We start from the raw sequence: 18,525 nt of genomic DNA, 5'->3' as shown, positions 1-18,525 counted from the left end.
CAAAGCCATCAACTACTCCCTTCTAATTTTACTGATCTCTCTGTGCATTACTGAATCTAGAAATCTCTTCGTGCTTGACACCAAAGCTTTTCATTATAACCCTTTCCTGATCTATTCCTCATCTTCCCAAGTTCAATCAACTGCCTCTGCCTGATGCCTGTTTCCTTCCTTTTCTTCCCACTAAGTTCCAGTAGCCATTTTTTTCAACTCCTACAGCGGCTAGTATGAAATGAAATTCTCCCCAAACTTAAGTGTAACTTCTTTAAGAAAAAATTGGAAAAAAAAATCCAGTAGATGCCAGTCTTCTATTGAAAAAGATACATGGTGTTAATATAGCTGATGCCTAACAAAAGCTACTTCCTAGTCACTCCTTCAGAAGAGGGTTATCCTCATTCCATCTTCCCCACCACTGGTTTTCCAAGGCAGTCCTGAAAATTCAATTTGTGTGTCCCCTACACCTGCACTTAGTTCTCCCTTTTAAAGTTCAAGGGCCAGACCATGATCTTTCTGAGGCAGTGACCTCAGGAAGGGTCTGTCTGGTTCACCATAGCATCCCTAGAGCCAGCCTGGCACAGTGCTGGCACACGATGGCCAAATAACCACCAATATGGGACGTAAGTCAGGTTAACAACAACAACAACAAAAACAAGGTCAGAGGTTTATCAAGGTACATTATAGTTGGGTGTGAGAAAACACAAAGTCCTGCAGCTTAAAAGACCAGGAATCGCTGGTGATCACAAGGAGCTACAGTGGCTTCATTCCCAGATTCTACCTATGCCTGGGATTTGGGTTTTGAGATTTCCCAGAACTCTGTCTACAAGACCTTGGCTGCAAGGAGGCAGTCAACAAGTGCAACTGATCACTCCAGTAGATGAGAAAAGGATGCACCCAGGCTGGTATCCCACATTCTGCCAACACATGGAACATAAGTCACAGAACAGAATAAAATTCCTGAATCCCAATAAGAGAGGAAGAAAAAAGTGCAGGGAAGAGAAATGGAAGTAGAGAAGGAGAAACTAAAGTCATGAGAAGTCAGAGACATATCAGAAGGGACTAGAGGGCGAGAACGCAGGCTAGCACAGATGACAGCAGGGGCTCCCCTTTACTGAAATGTATAGCGGCAGGCACCGTGCTTAAGTTTACATGCACTGACCCATTTAATCCTCTTACCAAGCCAGAGGTAGAAACTATTCTCATCTCCATTCCACTGGTGATGAAACTGGAGCGGAGTGAGGTAGGGCACTTGCCCCAGCACAGAGCTAGGAAGGGGCCGCTGGGACCTGCCCGGCTCTGACTCCAGGACACCCCATCCTTTAACACTTACTACCTATTCTGCCTCCCAGGCCTTCAAATAGGATTGGGAAAGGAGTCATTCGCTTATCCATTCATCGAACACTGAACACCAACTGGATGAGTGTCAAGGCCTGGGGCCAGGCGCCGGTGGGCGGATGTAAGGGACGCGGGCTGCGAGTGGGGGACAGAACACGACGTCAATCTTAAGGCGAAGGAGCAGAGCCCGCGGCCAGACCGGCAGCCGGGATGCAGGGTGGGGCCGGGGGCCGAGGGCGCGGGACGCGCAGCGGAGGCCTGAGGAGGGGCGGGCGGCCCCTGCTCCCCGCTGCGGACCGCCGGCTTCTGCGGGCGGCGAGCCAGGCGCTCCGTGTGTTGTGGCATTTAGTGTCCGCCACTCCGCGCGGGCGAGACCGCGGGCGAGGGAGACGGGGCGGACGGGCACGGAGACCTTGCGGGGCTGAGGCAAGGGAAGAGTGGCCCGGGGGAGGCCGAGGAGGGGCTCGGGGCCAGGCGTCGGGGGCGTCGGGGCCGCTTGCGGCGTCGCCGGACTCACCTCCCGCGGCAGCCCCTCCGGACTCGTCGGCCCCGCCGGGCCGGAGGAGGCGGGGATGGACTCCGGGCCGCGGGGGCTGCCGGGAGCCTGTTCCCTGGGCAACGGGGCCGGCACCGGGGCCAGCACCGAAGAGCAGCAGCTGGCTCCGCCGGGGGATTGAGCGGCAGAGCCACAAGTGGCGGCGGGCGGGGCGGACGTGACGCAAATGCGTTTCCGGTGGGGTGGGCGGGGCTTCGCGTCTCCTTCTACGGATATCTGTGGACCTTATGGAAGGTGCGTGAGATCGGTTCCTTTCCCGGGGTGGGGTGGCTGTGAATGTTACTGCTTAGGCCGCAGGTTGGACCAGAAGCTCAGGAGCTCCCCGGATTACATGAGGTTAAATGGAGGTACTCTGTCTTGCCCCAGCCTAGCCCGCAGGCCCCTCGCAGCCTCTGCGAGCTGCTCGGGAGACAGTTTTGCCGAGCCTCCGTTTTTTCACATGGGCAGTGACAGATGAACGGGACGATATACGCAAATGAGTGTCAGCAGATCCGACATCCAAATTGTAATTATTGTCACTATAAATTAGTACTAACAGAGTTCACTGGGTGCCAAGCCTTGCATGCTCATCTCGTCCAGAAACAACTCTCTGAACTGCCCTCAGTCAGAACATTCTGCTTGTAATGAAAGCTGGCTTTCGCCTAGTGCTCAGTTTGCTGAGTACTGCTCCAAGCACTTTAAGTGGATCATCTCATTTGAACCTCACAGTGGTCCCATGAAGTAATGTCAACCCCATTTTGCAGATGGGGAATCGAGGCTCAGAGGGGATAAGTAACTTAGCCACTGTGCCCTTACCCTACCCTGTCCTGTGACGCTGATGACTGGTCTGTCTTTACCAGCCCTTGAGTTTCTTGAAGTCAGTTATGTTTTTGGTTCCTAAATATGTGCCCCGTATGAGTCAGGCTGACCATGAATCAGATGTGATCCTGCCCTCAGAATCTCCTGTTAGGGGGAAAACCCTTAGACAATTATAGAACAGGTGGTAAGAGCTATTCCTCCATTTACCTCATTTTATGCAAAGCCTCCTATGTGTGGAAGGTTTGAAAGAGAACAAGACATAGTTCCTACCCTAGTCGAATTTCCAGTTTAGCAGGGAATATAGACATTAAACAAGCAAATACACTCCACTGGTGAATATCATGATAGCAGAATTATAGGGGTGTACCACATATCTAGTGGTGAGTCGTAACCCAACCTGGGGGATCCAGGAATACTTCTCTGTGGAAATGACTTTCTAAAAACCTAAATCAGATAATTTCACTGCCCTATCCAGAGCTCATTGCTCACTCCCCATTGTATTAGGTTGGTGCAAAAGTAATGGCAATTTTGGCTGTTAAAAGTAATGGCAAAATCTGTTACTTTTGCACCAAGCTAATACTTAGAAGTCCAAACTTCATTTTTTTATTTTGTTTTGTTTTGTTTTGTTTTGTTTTTGAGACGGAGTCTCGCTCTGTCACCCAGGCTGGAGTGCAGTGGCGCGATCTGGGCTCACTGCAAGCTCCGCCTCCCGGGTTCACGCCATTCTCCTGCCTCAGCCTCCTGAGTAGCTGGGACTACAGGTGCCCGCCACCACGCCCGGCTGATTTTTTGTATTTTTTTAGTAGAGATGAGGTTTCACTGTGTTAGCCAGGATGGTCTCGATCTCCTGACCTCGTGATCCGCCCGCCTTGGCCTCCTGAAGTGCTGGGATTACAGGCGTGAGCCACTGCCCTCGGTCCAACTTCTTATCTTGGCCTATTAGGTTCTAGTTGTCTGATCACCTACTCACGCACTAGTCCTTTTCTGTCTATTTCATTCCAGCACACTGGTTTTTTTGTTTGCTTGTTTGTTTTGTTTTGTTTTCTGTTTTTTGAACTCACCAACCTCATTATCATAATTAGGGCACATACTACTGACCTACCCTATTTCTGGCTTTTCATCATTCAAATCTCAGCCTAAACGACACCTTCTCAGGCGATCACACTAACACAAGACCCTGTTTTATTTTCCACACACACTTATCATGATCTGAACTGATTGTGGTCATTTAATTGTTTATTATCTGCCTCCCCTTTGGAAAGTGAGTTCCATGAAAACGGTCCTGGTCCGTCTCATTCAATCACTTCATTCCCCCATGCCTGGCATATTGTAGGCAGTAAGCAAATATTTGTTGTTTAAGTAAAGAATGAATGCTAAATCAAGATGATATTTTAAAGTGAGGATACTAAGTATGAGGCAGGGGAGTGGGGACACACACAGATAGGAAAAATATTCCAGGTCAAAGTCAGAACTTGTACAGAGCCAGCTCTGATGCACAGAGGGCAAGTGGGAAAGGGTAGAAGCTGAAGTGGTGGGCAGAGCTTGGATAGTAGAGGCCCTTGAGCTAACAGGTGAGATACTGGGTTTTTGCCTTGTGCGAGGCCTCACAGCTTCACATATATTATCTAATCTCAGCAATCCTATGAAATAGATACTATTTTTATTCCCATTTTACAGATGAAAATGTTGAGGCTCTGAAAGGTACATTAAGTTGCCCAAGATCTCACAGCTGGCGAGCTGGGGTTCAGACGCAGGCAGTGTGGTCTTCTGACTTGAGGCATCAAACCATCCAGCTGTTGTGTGTCCTGGATTCCTCAAGAGGACTTTATCCTGTGGGCAATGAGAAGCCTTCGTGGGGTTCAAAGTAGAGAAGGCAAGAGGGCACAGGAGGGTTGGGGGAGAACAAACAACCTGAGTTGGCTCTTGGTGGTCTGGGGGTTGCTTCCTACAGGCAGTGGGATCCGGGTGCATCTTGGAGGATGGGCATCGTGAGCCTGAGGAAGGAAGGAGCTTTCCTGCAGAGAGAACACGTGTAAAGGCCTGCAGGCACCTCAGCTTTTCAAGAGCTGCCAGTAGTTCATTTTCGCTGGATATTGACGGGGGGCCAAGGTGTGGGTTGATGTACGTGATGATGTGGAGGGGTAGCTAGGTCTGGAAGGATTTTGGACTTCCTCCTGATTACCAAGAAGGGCAGTGGCAGCATCGTGATCAACTCTGCATCTCTGTTGTCTCAGTGTCTTGAAATGATTAGCACTCATGGGCCACACTACTCTGAGAAAATTTAAAGTATCAGAGTGCCTGAGACTAGATAGTGGAAGTACTCGGGAGTCAGGGCTAGATTATCCTGTAGGGAAGGGAACGTGAGCCATTGAAGAGTTTTAGCAGACAGTCACAACTTTACCTTATTTCCAATCTTTGGAAAACAAAGGGCTTAAGGTAAAAACTTTGTGGAGCCATTAAGCTGGAAGAGGATTCAGCTATATCTGGTGAATTTTAAAATGTTAAAAATATTCTATATTGTCTTCTTCCAGGAACTTTCACATTCATTCAGACTTTGTAGTTTCCACATTTATTTGTCCAGTTGATACAGCATTTCAGATAGTTTTACTGTTGAAAATTATAAGGACATTTGCCCTCCAACTATGATTGTATATTCCATGATAATAATTTTGTTTCTTTTATACCCTATCAGCAAAGACTCTTGGAATTGTAACGCCCAGAAAACCTGTCTTATCTGTCAGTGCAAGAAAAATTAAGGACAATGCGGCTGATTGGCACAATTTAATCCTGAAGTGGGAAACCCTCAATGATGCAGGTTTTACCACTGCAAATAATATTGCCAACTTGAAAATCAGTTTATTGTAAGTACATATTGGTTTTTCATGCTCTAAGTTTTTCACCCTTAATAACTGGGGAAATAATGTGAATAAATTTTAAAATAAAATATTAAGCAAAAAAAGCAAGTGGTAAGATGATACATGTAAGTATAAATTGTATTGTACGTTTTACATACAAAATTATATTCCATATATATATTTATTTATTTATTTATTTATTTATTTATTTATTTATTTTTTTGGAGACGAAGTCTCACTCTGTTGCCTAGGCTGGAGTGTGATGGCGCGATCTCAGCTCACTGCAACCTCTACTGCCTGGGTTCAAGCAATTCTCCTACCTCAGCCTCCGGAGTAGCTGGGATTACAGGCGCCTGTCACCACACCCAGATAATTTTTGTATTTTTAGTAGAGACGGGCTTTCACCATGTTAGGCTGGTCTCGAACTCCTGACCTTACGTGATCCACCCGCCTCAGCCTCCCAAAGTGCTGGGATTACAGGTGTGAGCCACCGTGCCTGGCTATTCTGATTTTTAAAACCACAGATTCTTTGATTCTTTTGTAGTTCATAGGCGTAATGATTGGGTTTTCATGCTCATGTATGACCTGTGCCTTCCTCAAACTTTGCTATGATGTTGGCACATTACCTAGCTGATATGGAAAAAACTACCATGAATTCTTTTCATCCATTTTTGGATTTTACGTAAACAAAAAACATATGTTATTGTTTCCTTTATATCTCACTTTCTTTTTCTATTTTTTATTTTTTATTTTTGGAGACGAGTCTCACTCTATTCCCCAGGCTGGAGTGCAATGGCGTGATCTTGGCTCACTCTAACTTCTGCCTGTCAGGTTCAAGTGGTTCTCCTGTCTCAGCCTCCTGAGTAGCTAGAATTACAGATACCTGCCACCATGCCCGGCTAATTTTTGTATCTTTAGTAGAGACAGAGTTTCACCATGTTGGCCAGGCTAGTCTCAAACTCCTGACCTCAAGTGATCTGCCCACCTCGGCCTCCCTAAATGCCGGTATTACAGGCATGAGCCACTGCGCCCAGCCATGTCTCACTGTCTTTCAACATGGAAGCCATGCGTGTAATGTAGAGCCACTATTCTGGTTCTGTTCTTTCTCATTGCTGTTTAATAGTGTTTACCCACATTAGACCTCTCACACTGGTTTATCAACTAAGTTATATAATATTCTCAATCTTTTGTTGTCATTTCAACAGTGTGCACAGCGTCTTTCCCAGGAATACATTCCATCTCAAGAAACCACCTTCTTTGCTCATCCATAAGAAACAATTCCTTATCTGTTCAAGTTTTCTCATGAGATTGCAGCAATTCAGTTCCATCTTCAGACCCCACTTCCAGTTCTGGTTCTCTTGCTTTTTCCACTGGCAGAGTAGATTTAACATCATTCTTAAGGGCCCTAGGAATCTGAGAATGGTAAATGAGCATTGGATTCAACTTAAAGTCACTAACTGCAATATCCCCTAATAAGAGGGTGAGCCTGTCTCTTGAAGCTTTGAAGCCTGTCATTGACTTCTCTGTAGTTGTGAATGTCTTGGATGGCATGTTCTTCTAATAGAAGGCTGTTTCATCTACACTGAAAATCTGTTGTATCATGTAGCCACCTTCATCACTGATCTTAAGTAGATCTTCTGGATAACTTGCTCCAGCTTCTACATTAGCGCTTGCAGCTTCACCTTGCACTTTTATGTTATGGAGATGGCTTTTGTCCTTAAACCTCATGAACCAAATCCTGCTATCTCAAACTTTTCTTCTGTAACTTCCTCATATCTCTCAGCCTTCACAGAATTGAAGAGAGTTAGGGTCCTGCTGTGGATTAGGCTTTGACTTAAGGGAATGCTGTGTCTGGTTTGATCTTCTATCCAGACCACTCAAACTTTCTCCATATCCACACTAAGGCTGTTTCACTCATCATTCACATGTTCACTGGAGTAGCACCTTTAATTTTCTTCAATAACTTTTCCTTTGCCTTCACAACTTGGCCAACTGTTTGGCACAAGAGGCCTGGTTTTCAGCTTATCTTAGCTTTTTTTTTTTTTTTTTTTGTAGAGATGGAGTCTCACTCTGTCGCTCAGGCTGGAGTGCAATGGTGCAATCTTGGCTCACTGCAACCTCTGCCTCCCGGGTTCAAGCAATTCTCCTGCCTTTGCCGCCCAAGTAGCTGGGACTACAGGTGCACACCGCCACGCCCAGCTAATTTCTTTTGTATTTTAGTAGAGACGGAGTTTCACATGTTGCCCAGACTGGTCTTGAATTCCTGAGCTCAGGCAATCTGCCCGCCTTGGCCTCCCAAAGTGCTAGGATTACAGGCGTGAGCCACCACACCTGGCCCCTTATCTGAGCTTTTGACATGCCTTCCTCACTAAGCTTAATCATTTCTAGCTTTTAATTTTTTTGTTTCTTAAATTGGCCAAAGTATAGCTTTTGATTTAAAATGAGAGATATGCAACTCTTCCTTTCACTTGTACACTTAGAGGCCAATGTAGGGCTATTAATTGGGTTGATTTCAGTATCCTCCTATTTCAGGGAACAGGGAGGCCCAAGGAGATGGGGAGAAAGGGGAGCAGCCGGTCAGTGGAGCAGTCAGAACACACAACATCCATTCATTAAGCTTGCCGTTATATATGCACATGGTTCATGGCACCTCAAAACAATTAAACTAGCAATATCAAAGATTACCAATCACAGATCATAGACATAATAATGAAAAAGTTTGAAATACTGTAAGAATTACCAAAATATGATACAGAGACATGAAGTAAGCACATGCTGTTGGCAAAATGGCGCTGATTGACTTGCTCTACATACAGAGGGTTGCCACAAACCTTCAATTTGTAAAAAATGCATTATCTATGAAACTCAATAAGGTGAAGCACAATAAAATGAGGCGTGCCTATATTCCTGGATTGTGAACTCTTTGAGGAAATGATCCATGTCTTATTCATCTTTGTACATCCAGCACCATGCCCTATGCCAAGGATGCCACACCGCTGAATGGTGTTTTTTTTTTTGAGACAGTCTTGCTCTTTTGTGCAGGCTGAGTGCAGTGGTGCTATAATGGCTCACTGCAGCCTTGACTTCCTGGGCTTAAGTGATCCTCCCACCTGAGCCTCCTAAGTAGCTGGGACCACATACGTGTCCCACCATGCCCAGCTAATTTTTACTTTTAATTTTTGTGGAGATGAGGTCTCACTATGTTGCCCAGGCTGGACTCAGACTCCTGGACTCAAGCAGTCCTCCCGCGTCCACCCCTCAAAGTGTTGGGATTACAGGCATGAGCCACCAAAACCGGCTGTCACATGGCTGAATTTAACTGACTTATTTTGGTGCAAAATTGAGTGACCAATGGACATATTCATTGCACATATAAATAATAACTGCATTTGTATCATAATGATATGAAAGAACAATGCTTATGCAAAATGTCCCACGTAACTATGTGGATATAGAGGTTTGTAGAATTTATTATAAGGAAATAAGGCAAGCTTAAAGAGTATATTTTGTACACATTATTTTCTATTTTGTTTAGGAATAAAGACAAGATAGAACTAGACAGCAGCAGCCCATCCTCGAAGGAAAATGAAGAAAAGGTGTGTCTGGAATATAACGAGGAACTGGAGAAGCTGTGTGAGGAACTGCAGGCCACCTTGGATGGGTTGGTAAGACATAAAGACGCAGGCCACTTGTGGTCACTGTCACTGAATCCGATGGACGTATTTGGGGTTTGCTTGACCATTGGCCATCACTTCCTCCTTCTCAGTCTCCTCTGATGTTCTCTTCCTCCGCCTGCTGCGTAAACCTTAATGTTGCCCAAGATGCTGTCTTAGACACTCACTCCTCCTGTGTGTCATCTGGGGAAATGTCACCCACTTTCAGGGCTCATCACATAGTAAATTTTTTTTTTTCCATGATATGGAGTCTTGCTTTGTCGCCCAGGCTGGAGTGCAATGGCGTGATCTTGGCTCACCGCAACCTCCGCCTCCTGGGCTCAAGCGATTCTCCTGTCTCAGCCTCCAGAGTAGCTGGGACTACAGGCGTCCGCCACCATGCCTGGCTAATTTTTGCATTTTTAGTTGAGACAGGGTTTCACCATATTGGTCAGGCTGATCTCAAACTCCTGACCTCAGGTGATCCACCTGCTGGCCTCCCAAAGGGCTGGGATTACAGGCATGAGCTACCACGCCCAGCCACAGAGTAAATATTTTAGGCTTCTAGGGCCAGCCAGTCTCTGTCTCAGCTACTCATCTCTGCCACATAGGACTAAACAGCCATAGATAATATATGCGTAAATGGATGTGGCTGCATTCCATGAAAACTTTATCTCTGTTTTTTGGATTTTTTTTTTTTTTTTTTTTTTTGAGATGGAGTCTCATTCTGATACCCAGGGTGGAGTACAGTAGCACGATCTTGGCTCACTGCAAACTCCGCCTCCCAGGTACAAGTGATTCTGCTGCCTTAGCCTCCCAGGTAGCTGGGATTACAGGCTCGCGCCACCACATGAGCTAATTTTTGTATTTTTAGTAGAGACAGCATTTCACCATGTTGACCAGGCTGGTCTCGAACTCCTGACCTCAAGTGATCCGCCTGCCTCGGCCTCCCAAACTGCTGGGATTACAGGCGTGAGTCACCGCACCTGGCCGTTTTTGTTTTTGTTTTTGTTTTTGTTTTTTTTGAGACAGGGTCTCACTCTGCCACTGAGGCTGGATGGAGTGCAGTGGCGAGATCTTGGCTCACTGCAACCTCCGCCTCCTGGGTTCAAGCAATTCTTGTGCCTCAACCTTCCACATAGCTGGGATCGCAGGTGTGCGCCACCATGCCCAGCTAATTGTTGTATTTTTAGTAGAGATGGGGTTTCGCCATGTTGGCCAGGCTGGTCTCGAAGTCCTGGCCTCAAGTGATCCACCCACCTCAGCCTCCCAAAGTGTTGGGATTACAGGCGTGAGCCACCATGTTCGTCCAGGAAATCTTTATCTTTGGACACCGAAATTAGAATTTTGTATAATTTTTATGAGTCACAATCACTATTGTCCTTTTGGTTATTTTCAACCATTTAAAAATGTAAAAACCATCTTAGCTTATGGGCCATACAGAAATAGGCTATGGGCCAGAATTGACCTGTGTTCCAGGGATAGTTTGCCCATCCCTGATACAGCACGTAAGAGACTAAAGTGTTTGTTTAATGAACTAATAACTAAATTTCAATACCTACCATACTGGCCACCAGATGTGAAGATAACACCACCTTATTTCTTTGCTAGGCACAGGAAATCAGGTTTTACACATATTTGAACTTGGATAACTGAAGCTTACCCATAAACATTTAAGATCTTTATATTTTCACCTTTTTGTTTGTTTGTTTGGAGACAAGGTCTCGCTGTGGAATGCAGTAGTATGATCACAGCTCACTGCAGCCTTTACTTCCTGGGCTTAAGTGATCTTCTTGCCTCAGCCTCCCGAGTAGCTGGGACTACAAGCATGAACCATCATGCCCGGCTAAGTTTTAAAATTCGTTTGTACAGACGGGGTTCTCATGTTGGCCAGGCTGGTCTCGAACTCCTGACATGAAGTGATCTTCCCACCTTGGCCTCCCAAAGTGCTGGGATCACAGGCGTGAGCCCTGGCGCCCTGCCTTAGCTTTTCCGTCATGTCTTGTTTTGGCTTCAGGATCCCGTATGACATCGAGTCCCCTTGTTTCCTCAGGCTCCTTTTGGCCGTGACAGTTTCTCAGACTTCCCTGTTTTTGATGACTTTGACAATGTTGAGGGATACTGGTCAGGTATTTTGTAGAACATCATGAGATTTCTCTGATGTTTTTCTCCTAATTAGACTGAGGTTACGGGTTTTGTTCAGAGGAGGACCACAGAAGTAAAGTGCCATTTCTATCACGTCATATCAAGGGCACGTACTGGATATACTGTCATCAGGACTTTTCTTTGGGTCCCACCTATTGCCCGGGCTGGTCTCAAACTCCTGGGCTCAAGCAGTGCTCCCACCTCAGCCTCCCAAAGTGCTGGGATTCCAGGCGTGAGCCACTGTGCACAGCCAGGACTTTCCACTGCTGAAGTTGACCTTGATCACCTGGCTGGGCAGTGTTTCCAGGTTCCTCTGCTGTGACATTGCTCTTTCTCCTCCTCCCACGCTGTGCTCTTTGGCAGGAAGTCACTATGCATAGCCCACACCTGGGGGTAGGGACGTATTCACCACCTGCTTGAGGGTGCAGTATCTACATAAATTATTTGGAATTATTCTGCGTGGGAGATTTGTTCCCTCCCTCCCATTTGTTAATTTTTTTTTTTTTTTGAGATGGAGTTTCACTCTTGTTGCCCAGGCTGGAGTGCAGTGGGGCGATCTCTGCCCACTGCAACCTCTGCCTCCTGGGTTCAAGTGATGCTTCTGTCTCAGCTTCCCAAGTAGCTGGGATTACAGGTGCCCACCACACCCAGCTAATTGTTGTATTTTTATTTATTTTTTTTTTTATTTTTGTTTTGGCCAGGCGCAGTGGCTCATGCCTGTAATCCCAGCACTCTAGGAGGCCGAGGCAGGTGGATCACCTGAGGTCAGGAGTTTGAGACCAGCATGGCCAACATAGTGAAACCCCATCTCTACTAAAAATACAAAAAATTAGCTGGGGGTGGTGGCAGGTGCCTGCAATCCCAGCTACTTGGGAGGCTGAGGCAGGAGAATCACTTTCGGAGGCTGCAGTTAGCCGAGATCAAGCCACTGCACTCCAGTCCGGGCCACAGAGTGAGACTCCGTGTCAAAAAAAAGAAAAAAAGAAAAAGAAAAGTGGTTTGGGAATAAGTTCTCATTCTATGTTCAAAACCAAAAGTTGATTTTATAGGGTATTATTATTATTATTTTTCCTATTTTCCTCTATCCGTTATAGAGAATGGTTTCCAGACCTGCTCTGTGTCTTTCATAACTTTGACCTTCTGGGGGTTTCATGCACCGTTCTTCCTAAGCCGGGCTAACGTTTCACTGTGGTCTGTGTTTGCTGTGGGAAGAAGCCACCGATGTTGAAATGTAAGGGCCTGCTGTTTATGCACTGTTCATTCAGGGCTGCACGTGCCTATGTGACTTGAATTCTTTATTGATGGCTGAGCTGCAGGATTGAGCATGACTTCTTGCCTGGGGTCAAGGCTCCAGAATTTTCCTTAGTCTCCTGTTATCAGCTTTTCTTAGAATCAGGTGGCACCAGGGAGCTGCTGCAGGACTCAGAGGAAAGAGCAGAGGATTGGGTGTTAAAACTTGGTGTCGGCCGGGCGCGGTGGCTCACGCCTGTAATCCCAACACTTTGGGAGGCTGAGGTGGGTGGATCACAAGGTCAGGAGATCGAGACCAGCCTGGCTAACACAGTGAAACCCCATCTCTGCTAAAAGTACCAAAAAAATTAGCCAGGCACGGTGGCGGGCGCCTGTAGTCCCAGCTACTCGGGAGGCTGAGGCAGGAGAATGGCGTGAACCGGGGAGGCGGAGGTTGCAGTGAGCGGAGATCGCGCTACTGCACTCCAGCCTGGGTGACAAAGCGAGACTCTGTCTCAAAAAAAACAAAAACAGAAACAAAAACAAAAAAACTTGGTGTCAGAAGGCATGGTATCGAGTTCTGGCCTCATCCTTCCTCAGCTCAACCTTGAGCAATTTCCCAGCTGTGAAACGGAAATGACAAGTCCTGCCTCTTGGGGTTGGGCCAAATAAAATATCAAACCTTAAAAGATTTGGGAAACTACTTAAGTAAAGTCCTTTAAAAATTAACATTAGCTGAATTTAGTGCTTGCCACTTCCAATGTAATTGGAGGGTGGTTGGAAGGACCAAGTAAAGGAATTAAGATATTTGACAATTTATATATCTTTTCTTATTTCCCCTTTTTCATATTTATGTATGTAAAGTCAACTATACTTAGGAGTTCAAAATTTGGTCTTTATAGACCTATGCTACTTAAATCTGAAATCCTAGTTACTTCACCCATTAATTTTCTTTATCAAACCCTTATATATCTCCAAGTAGGTGCTTCACAAATACTAACTCACTTAATCCTCTTCACCAAGCTGTGAAAGTAAGCCCGCCATTGCCCCTGTTCTGTGCTGCCTGGTGTGTGCAGTGGGGTTGGTTTAGTGTCTCCCACAAGTAGCCGTGCACATCATGCAGTTACAGGGCTTAGGACAGAGCCTGGTCCACGCTGAGGGACCGTCAATGACAGCTCGCCACGTTTCCTTCCTTCCTGCGTGAAGTGTGTAGGGCTCCCTTTCTGTGTTGCCATTTTATAAACAAGGAAGTCAAGGAGGTTTCCGTAAATAAAGGCAGTTAATAAGAGTCAGGCCTGGTGCGGTGTCTCATGCCTATAATCCCAGCACTTTGGGCGGCCGAGGTGGGCGGATCACAAGTTCAGGAGATCAAGACCAGCCTGGCCAACATGGTGAAACCCCGTCTCTACTAAAAATACACAAATTAGCTGGGCCTGGTGGCACATGCCTGCAATCCCAGCTACTTGGGAGGCTGAGGCCGGAGAATCGCTTGAACCAGGGAGTCAGAGGTTGTAGTGAACCGAGATCTCGCCACTCCACTCCAGCCTGTCACTGCACTCCAGCTTGGCAACAGAGCAAGACTCCGTCTCAAAAAAAAAAAAAAAGAGAGAGAGAGAGAACATCAGAAATGAGCTCATTTGATAGAGCGAGAGCATCAGAAACGAGCTCATTTGATAAAAGAGAGAGAGAGCATCAGAAACGAGCTCATTTGATGCCTTTCTCTCTCACTTCTTAAAAGCAGCAAGAGCCAGCCAGGCGCGGTGGCACATGCCTGTATAATCCCAGCACTTTGGGAGGCTAAGGCGGGAGGATTGCTGGAGCCCAGGAGTTAGAGACCAGCCTGGGCAACATAACGAGACCCTGTCTCTACAAATTAAAAAAATTAGCTGGGTGTGGTGGTGCACACCTGTGATCCCAGCTACTTGGGAGGCTGAGGTGCCGGCAGTTGAGGCTGCATAAGGCATGATCATGCCAAACAGAATGAGACCCTGTCGCCAAAAAAAAAAAAAAAAAGGCAGCAAGAGCCTGCCTTGGGATTCCTCCAGGTCTTTGGGTCTAAGACATTAATGCTGTTTGGAAATCCTAGTGAAATGGCACTCGGAAACCTTTCTTGCTCTAGGACTGGAAATCTGGGGTTTATTACCAAAGTCATTCAAATTAATGAAATCATAGCAACTGTCCACCTTCATCTCCCTGGGAATTTGCTGTACGTAGAGTTAACAGTGTTTAGTTATTGGAATTTTTATCATAATAGACTTACACTTTTTAGCTTTGAAATCTTAGAGTTATTAAATCTGAGACTGGAGATTTCAAATAATATTATCATATTCCAAATGGATATCTTTCAGACCAAAATACAGGTGAAAATGGAAAAGCTGTCTTCAACTACCAAGGGAATTTGTGAACTAGAAAACTACCATTATGGGGAGGAGAGTAAACGACCCCCTCTGTTCCACACGTGGCCTACAACCCATTTCTGTAAGTAGTTCCTTCTCAGTTGATTTTCAGGAGGGTAAAGGTTATTAAGGGCATTTAGTATCATTTACATCTGGTACTTTAAGAAGCTGACAAGGCTTTCAAATTCAATGCAAAAGTATCGGGAGGAAAGGAGACAGAGGCATCTTAAGCATTTCTTCTTGGCTTTAATTACCTGGTTATCAGCAGAGTATATGAAACATAGAGACCCGTGAAGCAAGCTGCTGTTATTAGGCCTCTAAAACCAATGGGCAGAGTGAATTCCACCTCCTCTGTGGAAGAAGATATCTCTCATTTTGAGGGGGGAAAAGGAAGAAAGGAGTTTTTTTGGTTTGTTGAGGTTTTTCTTTTGTTTTAATTAAAAAACAAATTGAGGGTCACTGCAGCCAACCTCATGGAAGATGACTGGGAGAAATGAAACCCATGGCTTCAGTAAACTCTATGAGGCGCTTCTTAAAGGGTTACTTTTAGCTTTATTAGTTCAAGACAAAGGTAAGCTATTTGATGTTGACCTGAGACTTTTTAAATAAGGCAGGAAAGGGTAAAATCACCTCGTGGAATGTGTTTAGTGAAATATTGTCAGTTTGAGGGGAATCTCCTACTGATAATCACTGTAGGTCACCTAAGAGTCAAGTAGAAAAGGTTATATATACTTTTTTTGAGACAGAGTCTCGCTCTGTCACACCTGCTGGAGTGTAGTGGTGCAATCTTGGCTCACTACAGCCTCCGCCTCCCAGGCACAAGCAATTCTCGTGCCTCAGCCTCCCAAGTAGCTGAGATTACAGGTGCGTGCCACCACACCTGGCTAGTTTTTGTATTTTTTAGTAGAGACAGGGTTTCGCCACGATGGCCAGGCTGGTCTCAAACTCCTGAACTCAGGTGATCCACCCACTTGGGCCTCCCAAAGTGCTGGGATTACAGGTGTGGGCCACCACGCTCAGCCTGTATACACTTTTTATTTCACTCTGCTGACCATGTTATTGAATTGTACTAATCTGCACCAGCTAGAGTAGTAAACTCCATCGGGCCCTTCTTCCCCTCAGTGCTGTTGCTGATTCTGGTTTTTAATCAAGAGCTGTTAAAATGTGGTTCTTCCCAAGTCGAGACTATGTTCTTGAATCACTGCCATTAAGGGAGATTCACGTTTCTTTCAGATGAGGTTTCGCATAAGCTCTTGGAGATGTACAGGAAGGAGCTGCTCCTGAAGCGCACGGTGGCCAAGGAGCTTGCCCACACCGGGGATCCCGACCTCACCCTGAGCTACTTGTCCATGTGGCTGCACCAGCCCTACGTGGAAAGCGACAGCAGGCTGCATCTGGAGAGCATGCTGCTGGAGACAGGCCACCGAGCTCTCTGACGTCCTGAGACGGCTGCGGACACTGGCTCCTTCCACGTCTCACCAGGCAGACAGTCTGCCTAGGACCCAGTGCCGCAGGCCTAGATCAGACCCCAGGATCAGACCTTCTTGGGGTCTTCTGGCCAGAGCTTGTCACCAGCCCCGTGGCCTCTCCAGGCGTGCCCATGCCCACAACCCGCGGCCAGCCCCACGTGGTGCCGCTCAGCCTTCTCTGCCCCTCCTGGGAATCCGTCACTCGTGGGTGCTTTGGAGTAAAATCAATGAGTTTCTGAGCAGAATGAGTGAGTGATCTAGTTTCTATAAATTAGGCATGCTTTATATATTACGTTTGTGTAGAAAATCCCTGGTTTAATATTTTCACTTTATGCCTATCTGATTGTTGAAGTTTTTATGAGACTATATTAGTTTTTGGGCCAGGTGCGGTGGCTCATGCCTGTAATCCCAGCACTTTGGGAGGCCGAGGTGGGTGGATCACTTTAGGTTCGGAGTTCAAGTCCAGCCTGGCCAACATGATGAAACCCTGTCTCTACTAAAAATACAAAAATCAGCTGGCGTGGTGGTACGTGCCTGCAATCCCAGCTACTTGAGAGGCTGAGGCAGGAGAATGGCTTGAACTGGGAGGTAGAGGCTGCTGTGAGCCATTGCACTCCAGCCTGGGCGACAGAGTGAGACTTCGTCTTAAATAATAAGATCCCATGGAGTTAAAATGAAGTTTGACATCATGAAAATGAAAATAACCTACAAAAAAATTGCCGCTGTTTGCATACTGGGGACATGACAAGCGATGTAAACTGTCTTCCCTGGCATTCTTCTGACACAAATCCTCGAGTTTCACAATGTTTGCAGCCATTTCCAGAGTTAACATACTAGGTTAGAATGAGGGAAAGGTGACAGTTTTGAAACAGACTGAAGAGACTGGCCAAAAGCTAGGGCGTGGGGAGAATGTGAAGGTATGCAAAAGCCTACTTTGTTTTTTTTTTTTTAATGGAGTCTCGCTCTGTCACCAAGCTGGTGTGCAGTGGCACGATCTCAGCTCACTGCAACCTCCACCTCCTGGGTTCAGGCGATTCTCATGCCTCAGCCTCCAGAGTAGTTGGGACTACAGGCACACGCCGCCACGCCCAGCTAATGTTTGTATTTTTAGTAGAGACGGGGTTTCACCACATTGGCCAAGATGGTCTCCATCTCCTGACCTCGTGATCCACCCACCTTGCCCTCCCAAAATGCTAGGATTACAGGCGTGAGCCACTGCGCCGAGCCTGCAAAAGCCTAAACTCTTCTTTTTTGTGGCATTACTTGTTACATGGTTTCTACATCTGTGTTTGCCTTTTTGTAAGTTCTCTGATCCCAAACTGTTTATATTCTGTGGGACTGTGTATAGAGTGATACTTAATAAATAGCAGTTTTAGTTTTTTGGTTTTTTATGAGATAGGCTCTTACCATGTGGCCCAAGTAGTGTCAAACTCCTGAGGTCAAGTGATGCTCCCTACTTAGTCTCCTCAGAGACTACAGTCATGCACTGCCCAGCCCAGCAATAATGTTGTTGGTGTTGTTTTTAGATACAGAGTCTTGCTCTGTTGTCCAGGCTAGAATGCAGTGGCATGATTGTAGCTCACTGTAATCTCAACCTCAAACTCCTGTGCTCAGGTGATCCTCCTGCCTCAGCCTCCAGAGTAGCTGGGACTGTAGGCATGCATAACCACGTCCGGCTAATTTTTTTATTTTTACTTTTTAGAGATGGGGGTCTTACTATGTTGCCCTGGCTTGCCTTGAACTCCTGGCCTCAAGTGATCCTCCTGCCTCGGCTTCCCAAAGTGCTGGGATTATAGGTGTGAGCCACTGCACCTGGCCAAGTATACTTTTTAATTGTGTCATTTTAGTATTTAACTATAAATACTATTTATCTAAGTTTATTAAGACTATTGTAACTTTATTTTTTGAGACAAGAGTCTCGCTCTTGTTGCCCAGGCTGGAGTGCAGTGGTGCAATCTCGGCTCATCACAACCTCCACCTCCTGGGTTCAAGCAATTCTCCCCGCTCAGCCTCCCAAGTAGCTGGGATTACAGGCACCTGCCACCATGCCTGGCTGATTTTTACAGGCATGCACCACCACACTCAGCTAATACC

General features: G+C 46.3%; 2 protein-coding genes and 1 non-coding gene across 11 annotated transcripts in view; 2 read left to right on the top strand and 1 right to left on the bottom strand.

Moving 5' to 3' along the window:
* TECPR2 (tectonin beta-propeller repeat containing 2) overlaps positions 1–2,055 on the bottom strand; it is a 136,566-nt gene extending 134,511 nt beyond the window's left edge. For 4 of the 5 annotated variants that reach the window (XR_008620989.3, XM_034938193.3, XM_055098038.2 and 1 more), the window contains exon 1: positions 1,847–1,985. The gene's annotated coding sequence lies outside the window, so the exon portion shown is untranslated. Of the gene's footprint in view, positions 1–1,846 lie in introns of all 5 variants that reach the window. The other variant, XM_055098037.2, reaches the window with a different exon arrangement.
* On the top strand, positions 1,504–17,811 carry CINP (cyclin dependent kinase 2 interacting protein). Of its 5 annotated transcripts, none has more exons than XM_055098043.2 (6): positions 1,504–1,546; positions 4,361–4,556; positions 5,376–5,544; positions 9,074–9,203; positions 14,915–15,044; positions 16,196–17,811. In XM_055098043.2, the coding sequence occupies exons 2-6, from the start codon at positions 4,523–4,525 to the stop codon at positions 16,396–16,398; spliced, it is 666 nt and encodes a 221-aa protein (XP_054954018.1). In that variant the 5' UTR covers positions 1,504–1,546; positions 4,361–4,522; the 3' UTR covers positions 16,399–17,811. The 5 variants fall into 5 exon arrangements, with proteins under 5 accessions (XP_054954018.1, XP_003807078.1, XP_063452469.1 ...); XM_063596397.1 differs by lacking the exon at positions 1,504–1,546 and adding an exon at positions 2,105–2,119 and having other exon boundaries at positions 16,196–16,676; XM_003807030.5 differs by lacking the exons at positions 1,504–1,546; positions 4,361–4,556 and adding an exon at positions 1,952–2,119.
* LOC112437123 (small nucleolar RNA U13) lies at positions 6,071–6,174 on the top strand. Its single transcript, XR_003025783.1, has one exon. It is a non-coding gene; the product is annotated as a small nucleolar RNA U13 (small nucleolar RNA).
* Positions 17,812–18,525: the final 714 nt, after the last annotated feature.

The sequence above is a fragment of the Pan paniscus genome, chromosome 15, assembly GCF_029289425.2.
Source record: "Pan paniscus chromosome 15, NHGRI_mPanPan1-v2.0_pri, whole genome shotgun sequence".
NCBI classification, from domain to species: Eukaryota; Metazoa; Chordata; class Mammalia; order Primates; family Hominidae; genus Pan; species Pan paniscus.
This window is presented reverse-complemented; position numbering and strand designations above follow the sequence as displayed.